The sequence below is a fragment of the Pelophylax lessonae genome (assembly GCF_965119305.1).
Source record: "Pelophylax lessonae genome assembly, chromosome: 11".
Lineage (NCBI taxonomy): Eukaryota > Metazoa > Chordata > Amphibia > Anura > Ranidae > Pelophylax > Pelophylax lessonae.
The window spans coordinates 183,822,214-183,834,063 of NC_138778.1; the positions used below are offsets into that span (position 1 = coordinate 183,822,214).

The 11,850-nt window shown below is 46.6% G+C and overlaps 1 protein-coding gene across 1 annotated transcript in view; it reads right to left on the reverse strand.

Moving 5' to 3' along the window:
• Positions 1-10,185, reverse strand: part of NSF (N-ethylmaleimide sensitive factor, vesicle fusing ATPase) — a 166,997-nt gene extending 156,812 nt beyond the window's left edge. Inside the window, exon 1 of the mRNA XM_082271580.1 lies at positions 10,057-10,185. Within this exon, the coding sequence (XP_082127706.1) occupies positions 10,057-10,068 (12 nt within the window). The 5' untranslated portion in view covers positions 10,069-10,185. The remainder of the gene's footprint in view (positions 1-10,056) is intronic.
• Between the last annotated feature and the right edge of the window lie 1,665 nt (positions 10,186-11,850).

Genomic DNA, 11,850 nt, shown 5'->3' on the forward strand with positions numbered 1-11,850 from the left:
CACCAAAGCCGACACCTGGCCCTTGATGGTATTCAAGGCCAATTTCTGTTCAAATCGCCCGTTGAAGGAAGATTAAGATCCAAGCCACCGAGAAGGAGCAAGGATGAACCTCAAGAGACCACACAATGTAGGTCTTCCACGTACGATGGTAGATCTTTCCAGAAGTAGATTTCCTAGCTTTTAACAGCATAGGAATCACCGACTCAGATAAACCTCTATCCTTCAGCACCTGGCATTCAACAGCCAAGCCGTCAAAGCCAGCAACTGTAAAGCGGGATGGAAGATTGGTCTTTGGGACAGCAGATCCTCCCTGAGAGGAAACTTACAAGGAACGTCGGTGACCAGACGCACCAGATCAGCGTACCAAGTCCGGCGAGACCAGTCCAGAGCAACACCAACAGTTGGGACACTATTCCTCCCACTGGCACCAACAGTTAGAACACTATTCCTGCCCCTGACACCAATATTTCTCCTATTGACACTAATAATAGGGTATTATTCTTCTCATGGACACCAAGGAAGGGGCATTGTTAATGCCAGGACAATTTCTACTTCCACTGGCCATTGTCCAGCCCCTCTAAAGTCTGAAGACTGAGACTCCTGGTGTAAAGTGTACAAATTAAAAATATCTTTAGAGTGACCAACTAAAACATTCCAAACATTTAAGTATTTGAGCATGGGTGCAGATAGTTGGATCAAAAAAGTGCCCAATTTGTAAATAGGCCCACAAAAAAAAAAAATCTGATTGGGTTGTGCCTGATCTGACGAAGAGTCGTTCCCAAAAGGATCAATGTTGGAAGAATTGGCATGGCACCATTTTGTGGATAAAATGTTGTCAAAAACTTTTGGGACACTCCAAAAGGGTAATCTGGAGATGAAGGACGAGGTGTACAACTGTTCCTAGTACCCTTTGAGCAAGTTTCGGCATTTTTGTCTCGAATGGTCTCAACCATGACACTGGAACATTTAATCTATAAAGTTCTCTCCAAAACCTCGTTACTTGTTTATAGAATCATCTGCGGTTTATGTGCCGGTAGCATTCTGTTAAACTAGCAATATAAGCTTGGTGTTCTTTCTTCAATTTTTTGCTGACATTGCTAGGAATTTACCCCAGATAATGCATTTATAAAGGAGCAAGGATCAGACAAACCCACCAGGCAAGGGCTCACTTTCATGCCAATACTATAAAGTGAGAAGTCATAACTCTGGACTCAAGCGTCAAGTGGACACCAAGATGCTGCCAGGCTAACCAAACAGTAGCCCAACTGTTGAGTAGGCAAGCAAAAAAAAAAATGCAAAACAGACTAACCCTAAACGAATGTGAACTGATCAGTGCAGGCTGAAGGCCCACCCTTAATCTGTGCCCAAAAATAAAGTGCACTAGGGGTTCAAAGGAGCTGTAATGTACAAGGGTTGAATATCTAAACATAGGAAGAAGTCCTGGCAAAGGGGAAAAAGTATTAGGTGAAGAGATAGGGGTTCTGCAATGGAGGGATTGCTACAACACTGGGGGTACCATGAGCTTCCTCCAGACTGAAGGGATTGGTGGTGGGTATTGGCTACAATCTCTGTAGAGGATGAGCACCAAGTGAATTACAGTACATAGGGTATGCAGATAGGCCCTCCCAAGTGCTACGGGTTGAGCCAAAAAATCTGAAATGGAAAAGTGGAATAAGCGTCTGAAACTAGCTGCTTTGGGTCTAGAATACTGCTGTTTTTGAACAGAGTGGTTCCCAGTCATTGTGCCAGAAACCAAATGATTCATTCAAAAGAGCATCTAAAAAAAAAAAAGAAAAAAAGTTTAAAGATGCAAAAAACACAAAACGGTAACAGATAGAACAATTGTCTGTTATACTATAGTGGGAAGGTTATAGAATCTGTAATGCCAGTTTCTGTGAAGTTGGTAGGGGCGGTGTTGAAGGTCTCAGATGCTGGAGGGGCTGCAGGCTTCTCATTAACCACTTGCCGACCGCCGCAAGTACATATACTGCGGCGGTCAGCCCCTCACAGGCAAAGTGACGTATATATACACATCACTAGCCTGTGAGGCTCTGGGGAGCGAGCGCGCTCCCGCTGGGTCACGGACCCCCCGCACGTGTGACCGGCGGACCCGATGTCCGCCGGTCACTCGGCGATCGTCGGGGGAGAGGGAGAAAGGCAGGCGGCTAGTGTAAACAAGCCGCCTGTCATTCTCCCGTGTAGAAACAATGATCATACGGTTCTACTATATAGAACCGTTGATCACTGTTCCTACAGCTCAAGCCACAGCCAATCACAGTTAGAAGCACGCCCCTAGGGAGACACACAGCCCCTCCCTCTCAAATAAAGTTAACCCCTTCACTGCCAGTGTAATTTTACAGTAACAGTGCATATTTATAGCACTGATTACTGTAGTAATGTCACTGGTAACCCCAAAAGTGTCAAGAATGTCAGTCAAGGGTCCGATCTGTCCGCCGCAATGTCGCAGTACAGGGGGAAAAAAAAAAAAAAAAAAATCGCAGATCGCCGCCATTACTCGTTAAAAAAAAAAACAAATGACAAAAATCTTTCCCTTGTTAGCAAACGCGATAACTTTTGCGCAAACCAATCAAAATACGCTTTTTGCGATTTTTTTTTTACCAAACATACGTAGCATAAAATAAATTGGCCGAAAAATGTTAAATTTTGATTTTTACATTTTTTGGGGGGGGAATTTCATATAAAAAATGTGAAAAATATTGTTATTTTTGCAAAATTGTCGCTCTTTTTTTGTTTATAGCGCAAAAAGTAAAAAAATCGCACAGGTGATCAAATACCACCAAAAGAAAGCTCTATTGGTGGGGAAAAAAAGGACGTCAAATTTGTTTAGGTACAGCGTCGCACGACCACGCAATTGTCCGTTAAAGTCACGCAGTGCCGAATCGCAAAATAGGCCCTGGTCAGGAAGGGGGTAAAATCTTCCGGGGCTTAAGTGGTTAACAACCATGTTGTTTACTCTAAGGATGCCGGTGGCTGCCGGTTCCTTAAATATCGAATGCTGGGACCACTACTTTTTTACTGCATCCATTTTTTTTTTTTTTTTTTTTTACCCTTTTTTGAATTTACATTCACTCCTGTTTTATGCAGTATTTACCAAGCGTTTTTGCTTCATGTGGTAAATACCACAAAAAGCAATAGTGAACTGACATTTTCAGGATCGTATGCGGCATTTGGGAAAATACCTAAATAACCGCAAGAGATCTGGTTCTGTGAATGGCGCCCAGTCTGCTTTAATGCAGTAGGCCTTAACCACTTGCCAAATGCCCCCCGCCTTTGTACTGCGGCAGGGTGGCTTGGCTGCATCCAGTCTCGTAGTACTACGGGACTGGAGTGCATGTGGTTTAGACACAGCAGGAGGGGGCCACGGGAGGAGCAGCGGCGATAGCTGCTGCCCTCCCGCGATCGTCCGGGAAACTGAGAAAAGTCCCGCCTGCTTATGTAAACAAAGCAGGCGGATCTTCTCTCAGACAGGCAGGGACAGATCAGCAATTTCAGCTAAGCTGAAACTGCGATCTCTCTGTGCCTGTCACAGGACCCCACACACAGTCAGTAAGCATACATGCATACATTTAACCCCTTTGATCACCCCCAGTATTAACCCCTTCCCTGCCAGGGTTATTTATACAGTAAAAGTGCATATTATTTAGTACTAATTACTGTTTTAATGTCACTGGTCCTCAAAAAGTGTCAAAAATGTCAGTTAGGGGTCCACGCAAACCGCGGCATTATGATACCTTCCACAGCCACAGCACGTATATACCCCCTGTCAGTGCCATTTAAAGGGGAGCTGTTTTCTTTACCGCCTCCCAACTGCAAGTGTTAATGAGCCCTACGTTTTTTACTCTTCTAGGCCACATTCACATGGCTGTAACACGGCCATAAAAAAAAAAAAAAATGTACTGATCGTTATAGGCAAGGAACAAAAATACCCTATGTAAATGTTCAGTAAATAGATTGATTTTTAATGATATACACATCCTCAGATGCAGATCTTTTAAGGGCCCATTGACAGAGGGTGACTGGCTGCATGCTCTGTGCAGGGCCCTCTTCCACCGGCATGGGGATGCACAGGTGTTGCATGCATCCCTGTGCCTGCGTTCCATTGTCTAGTGGGTGTGTACAGTGGGGGGGGGGGTCCCTGAACTCATACAGGGTAAAATGAAGGACCCACACCTGTGCACACTGTCATGTCATATTGGGACACAGCGGCTGTGTCTGTGTAGCCACACGTCCCACTAGACAACAACGGAACGCAGGCACAGGGATGAACGCAATACCTGTGCATCTCCATGCCGGAAAAGGGCCGCCCTGCGCAGGGCCCACAGCTAACACTGGCCATACACTACACGAAAAATCAATCAAACCCATTTTCAAAAAAGGAACACTCGGCAGTGTGAGAGCAGACGATCGTGCCATTATGTAATGACCGAATTTTGATCTTTCAATGGACATAAATGAATCCGTTTTTCGATCATTTTGTCACATGTGCCAGTGCAAACAGTTCGGGCGAGAAACAAATTAACCTTTCATTTTATCATTCGGCAGAGTTTTACAAACTGTTCCTTCGATTTTTCAGTTCTAAAAAGTTAAAACTGATTTTCTATTTGTGCCCATTAACTGGAACAAAAACAAACGGACCAAATGACAGATTTTCAAACGATTTTTCGGCTAGTGTAGGGCCAGCATAAGCGCCCCATGTGAATAGGGCCTATAACAGTGATGGCGAACCTTGGCACTCCAGATGTTTTGGAACTACATTTCCCATGATGCTCATGCATTCTGCACTGTATTGGAGCATCATGGGAAGTGTAGTTCCAAAACATCTGGGGTGCCAAGGTTCGCCATCACTGGCCTATAAGGTTGCATACAGTGCAGCCGTCTTCTTAAGGACTTTGAGATTGTCCCAGGTGCTGATAACGGAGGAGAACCTTCCTAACAGATGTGAGAAACAAATGTATTTATCAGTCAAAAGGTTTGCTAAAAACCTTGTTAATTTTATAGCTCACTTGGGCTTTGTTCATACGGGTGGACAGCGGGGGGGGGGATCTGTAGGCAGTAAAAACAGGCAATTAAGCAGTGGTTTTAATGCTCCCAACTGGCCACTTTAAAGATAACATGCAGCCTCTCATTATTTTACATGTCATGACCGCAATGCTTTACGCTGCAGCAAAAAATGTTACTCCAAGTCGCATTGGGTGGGCAGGGCCACCGTCAAAAGAAACGCTTTTAAATGCTTAGTTAGCGGCTGCAGCGCCTACCACGGATCACTTTTTAAAGGAGCGGTAGAGACTGCCGCGGGTGTGAAATATGAACGATACAGTGGTTTTTTTTTTTTATAAAACTAGAGTGACATTTTAAAAGCATAGGGCAAAAAAAAAAAAAAAGGAGAGCAACAAATTCAACCTTTCATTAGCCAAGTGCAGTCAGAACAACGAATGATTGCTTAGTCATTGCTACAGGTTACTGCATCTTCCTTTTACTGTAATAAACAAAGGCCACTAGGATAGGAGCTTCACACCCATCTGCATTGCTGCAACCTGACAAGAATCAGAAATCATAACTCCCACTGACACTGCTATCTGATCCACAACAAACCTACAGCCAGCCTGGAGAAGACATCGCCTCTGGAAGAAGCCAACATCTCCAGCTAGTGGAAAAAAAGAGACCAATTTAGATGCTTGCATCTCCCACTGGGAGGGAGAGCAGCAAATTAGAGAATATTAATGGAATATTAAATGACGGAAGGAGCGGTGTTTCCATAATCGTCAGACAATCCCCTAGCTCCATTCTACACACAGGCCACCGCAAACATTAAAGAACAGTGACAAATGACAATAGTCACATGACTACAGCTAAACAATGACATGTACAACGTCATCACCAATTCACCAAACATGATGGTCAGCTCTACATAATATTACTGCCGGCCTGATCACTGCTCTGTATAATAACACTGCCTGATCACCCCCCCCCCCCCCCCCATCAAAACCATCCACACAGCTACACAATCCATTTACTGGAAGATAAGCCCTTTGCTGGCTCTCACATTCATTTCCCAGGGGATGTTATTTACTTTACATTATTTAATTCAAACAACAATAACGAGTATAAGCTCGTTCACACCAGCCTGCAAGCTAAACTGCGTGTCCGTTGTTACAACGCAAGACGCAGTTTACCTTTTTTATACTCGGTGTCACAAAACGACGCTTGGCTTGAGTCTATGCCCAGCAGCGGTGAGTTTCACTGAGTGAATGTCTGAATTCCAATGTAACCCCCTCTTGTGGAGTATACAGGGCACATAGAGAACAATGTATTTCTAGGTACCCCTTGCACTGAACCGATGCTGGCTAGGGATAATAGTGTTGTTCAGATCACACTTGAGCTATCTCGCTAGGAAGCGGTCTCTGCCCATTGCCAACCATAAACAGCTGAGGTATGACTTAACCCACAGCCGCAGAAATACAAGGGGTGTGTATACAGGGGGGGGGGGTGTATACACGGGGGGCGGTGGGGTATACCTTGGCCGCTAAGGACTGGTGGTGCACAGTGACAGCTTCCTGGCAGGATAGCTCAGGTAGGTTCTGACTAGGATCTGAACACACCTGAGCTCATCCCTGGTGCTGACCTATAGGGAAGGAGTGAATGAGAAGAACAAAGCTTGGTATGAATCACGGTGAGCAGGCTGAAGACACAAAATGAGTCCTGAGCCCCATTCACACCTTTCCAGAAAAGTTTCAATGTTCCACACTCCACGAGTTCTTGATACAAATGAGTATATTGCCATCAGCATCAAAATCCAAGGGTGTATCATCCGCTGAAGCTGGAAAGTCTTACGCGTTTCGAGGCTTAGCCTCTTCCTCAGGGCCTCATGAAACACCTGTACAAGCAAAGAGACTCTATAATAGTGATGAGTATAAGAGTGTTCGGGATCGCAGTCCCAAACCACCTGAGGAATTATACTAGGAAGCGGCCACTGCACAACGCCAATCATAGCCAGCGAGGCATTTCCCAGTCTGTTCAGCTGCGGACCGGGAAACGCTTTACTGCCTATGATTGGCCGTGTGCAGTTTTAGCTTCCCGGTGGGATTGCTCAGGTGGGTTGGGACTGCGATCTGAACACGCCTGAGCTCATCCCTACTCTATAAAAACACCCATGTGAATGAAGCCTTAGATCTACCAAACCTGTGTGATATCAGGACTAACCTAAAACAACCCGCAAACCCGCCAACCTAAACAACCCACAAGCCCCGTCAATGTAAACAACCCACAAACCCGCCAACCTAAACCAACCCACAAGACCCATCAACCTAAAACAACCCACAAGCGCCGTCAATGTAAACAACCCACAAACCCGCCAACCTAAACCAACCCACAAGACCCATCAACCTAAAACAACCCACAAGCGCCGTCAATGTAAACAACCCACAAGGGCCGTCAATGTAAACAACCCCATCAACCTAAACAACCCACAAGCCCGCCAATGTAAACAACCCACAAGCCCCGTCAACCTAAACAACCCACAAACCCGCCAACGCCAACCTAAACAACCCACAAACCTGCCAACCTAAACAACCCACAACCCCGTCAACCTAAACAACCCACAAACCCGTCAACCTAAACAACCCACAAGCCCCGTCAACCTAAACAACCCACAAACCCGACCAACCTAAAACAACCCACAAGCGCCGTCAATGTAAACAACCCACAAGTGCCGTCAATGTAAACAACCCCATCAACCTAAACAACCCACAAGCCCCGTCAACCTAAACAACCCACAAACCCGTCAACCTAAACAACCCACAAACCCGTCAACCTAAACAACCCACAAACCCGTCAACCTAAACAACCAACAAACCCACCAACCTAAACAACCCACAAACCCGCCAACCTAAACCAACCCACAAGACCCATCAACCTAAAACAACCCACAAGCGCCGTCAATGTAAACAACCCACAAGGGCCGTCAATGTAAACAACCCCATCAACCTAAACAACCCACAAGCCCCGTCAACCTAAACAACCCACAAACCCGCCAACGCCAACCTAAACAACCCACAAACCTGCCAACCTAAACAACCCACAACCCCGTCAACCTAAACAACCCACAAACCCGTCAACCTAAACAACCCACAAGCCCCGTCAACCTAAACAACCCACAAACCCGACCAACCTAAAACAACCCACAAGCGCCGTCAATGTAAACAACCCACAAGGGCCGTCAATGTAAACAACCCCATCAACCTAAACAACCCACAAGCCCGCCAATGTAAACAACCCACAAGCCCCGTCAACCTAAACAACCCACAAACCCGCCAACGCCAACCTAAACAACCCACAAACCTGCCAACCTAAACAACCCACAACCCCGTCAACCTAAACAACCCACAAACCCGTCAACCTAAACAACCCACAAACCCCGTCAACCTAAACAACCCACAAACCCGACCAACCTAAAACAACCCACAAGCGCCGTCAATGTAAACAACCCACAAGTGCCGTCAATGTAAACAACCCCATCAACCTAAACAACCCACAAGCCCCGTCAACCTAAACAACCCACAAACCCGTCAACCTAAACAACCCACAAACCCGTCAACCTAAACAACCCACAAACCCACCAACCTAAACAACCCACAAACCCGCCAACCTAAACCAACCCACAAGACCCATCAACCTAAAACAACCCACAAGCGCCGTCAATGTAAACAACCCACAAGGGCCGTCAATGTAAACAACCCCATCAACCTAAACAACCCACAAGCCCGCCAATGTAAACAACCCACAAGCCCCGTCAACCTAAACAACCCACAAACCCGCCAACGCCAACCTAAACAACCCACAAACCTGCCAACCTAAACAACCCACAACCCCGTCAACCTAAACAACCCACAAACCCGTCAACCTAAACAACCCACAAACCCGACCAACCTAAAACAACCCACAAGCGCCGTCAATGTAAACAACCCACAAGTGCCGTCAATGTAAACAACCCCATCAACCTAAACAACCCACAAGCCCCGTCAACCTAAACAACCCACAAACCCGTCAACCTAAACAACCCACAAACCCGTCAACCTAAACAACCCACAAACCCGTCAACCTAAACAACCAACAAACCCACCAACCTAAACAACCCACAAACCCGTCAACCTAAACAACCCACAAACCCGTCAACCTAAACAACCCACAAACCCACCAACCTAAACAACCAACAAACCCACCAACCTAAACAACCCATAAGCCCACCAACCTAAACAACCGAACAAACCCATTCCCGATTATAAAATCAGACAGGCCCTTGTACTACATAGCTGGTGGCAGATCTAAGGCTCCGTTCACATCTACGCATTCCGTGAAAAGGAGCAAAACACGCGTCCCACTTGTGGCACCATTTATTGTTGATGACACCCCAAACGAGATGTACGTTCCCATGTGTGAAGCTCAACGCCCCAAAAAGAAGCAGGATCTTCTTTGAGGCGTTTGTCGCGCTTAGAATGAATGGGATGTCCTACCCGTATTGTGAAAAAAGCCTTTATACTGCGCACAGATGTGACCGGTACAATCAGATTGTATAGTGTGTGGCCAATATTCTATTGTGCCCAATCACAGCCCGTCAATGCGCAGAATAAACACGGATCGTCCCAATAGACTTCAATGGGCACCTCAAAACGCATGTGATGCGCCGAACAATCATCTCCTAATACCTGGCTTTCCATTGGCTGAAACAAAGACGCTCCTTCCAGAAAATACGCAAAAAAACACGATAAAGACGACAGAAGACGCCGGCGCTCAAGTGTGACCGTAACCTTCCGTCTGCCGGCTCCGACTCCATTCTACTCATTATATATATCTATATATACACATTGGGGGAGAGAATGATAAATATGGAAGTAGAGGGCATTATATACAGATAGATATAGATATATAAATGTATGTATGGGAGGCACAGACATAACACACATCCCCCCATAGGGCCCCCCAGTGTCATGGCGGAGCTCCTCTATTATAAACCATATTGTGAGGTGACCCGTCACTCACCCGGTGCGCCATCCCCGCTCCTGTCACCTCACACCGTCTACACCGGCTGACAGAGCTGCACCACCAGCTCAGCAAAGGGGCCGGAGAGATTCTCTCAGTGGGCGGCACTCTGCTGTATCACATGACTCGACACAACGACAGCTTATGGCGTCATCACGTAACCCGGAAGAAGGGCAAGCTTCGTTGTGGAGCCATATTGAATTCTGTCCCAATTATTTTGCTGCGCTTCTGCTTAGGATATGTTGCTTTTGCTTAAAGCGGTAGTAAACCGCTGAGAAAAACCCCTGCAAGACGAACAGCATAATGTGCTAGTATGCACTGCATACTAGCACATTATGAGATACCTTACAATAGGGTGACCACATTTTTTTCTTTATTGGCAAATGGCACAGGACTGTTTAATACACAGAGCCCTGGGCACAATACTGTTTAATACACAGAGCCCTGGGCACAGTACTGTTTAATACACAGAGCGCTGGGCACAGGACTGCATAATACACAGAGCACTGGGTACAGGACTGCATAATTCACAGAGCACTGGGTACAGGACTGTTTAATACACAGAGCGCTGGGTACAGGACTGCATAATACACCGAGCGATGGGCACAGGACTGTTTAATACACAGAGCGCTGGGTAAAGGACTGCATAATACACAGAGCGCTGGGCACTGGACTGCATTATACACAGAGCACTGGGCACAGGACTACATAATACACAGAGCGCTGGGCACAGGACTACATAATACACAGAGCGCTGGGTACAGGACTGCATAATACACAGAGCGCTGGGCACAGGACTGTTTAATACACAGAGCACTGAGCACAGGACTGCATAATACACAGAGCGCTGGGTACAGGACTTTATAGTACCCAGAGTGCTGGGCACAGGACTGCATAATACACAGAGTGCTGGGAACAGGACTGCATAATACACAGAGTTCTGGGCATAAGACTGCATAATACACAGAGCGCTGGGCACAGGACTGTTTAATACACAGAGCGCTGGGCACAGGACTGTTTAATACACAGAGCGCTGGGCACAGGACTGTTTAATACACAGAGCGCTGGGTACAGGACTGCATAATACACAGAGTGCTGGGCACAGGACTGCATAATACACAGAGCACTGGGCACAGGACTGCATAATACACAGAGCGCTGGGCACAGGACTGCATAATACACAGCGCTGGGCATAGGACTGTTTAATACACAGAGTGCTGGGTAAAGGGACTGCATAATACACAGAGCGCTGGGCACAGGATTACATAATACACAAAGCGCTGGGCACAGAAATACATAATAGACAGTGCGCTTGGCACAGGACTGCATAATAATACACAGAGCGCTGAGTACAGGACTGCCTAATACACAGAGCGCTGAGTACAGGAGTGCCTAATACACAGAGCGCTGAGTACAGGACTGCATAATACACAGAGCGCTGAGTACAGGACTGCATAATACACAGAGCGCTGGGTACAGGACTGTATAATACACAGAGCGCTGGGCACAGGACTGCCTAATACACAGAGCACTGGGCACAGTACTGCCTAATGCACTGGGCACAGGACTGCATAATACACAGAGCACTGAGTACAGTACTGTTTAATACACAGAGCGCTGGGCACAGGACTGCATAATACACAGAGCGCTGAGTACAGGACTGCCTAATACACAGAGCGCTGAGTACAGGACTGCCTAATACACAGAGCGCTGAGTACAGGACTGCCTAATACACAGAGCGCTGGGTACAGGACTGCCTAATACACAGAGCGCTGGGTACAGGACTGCTTATTA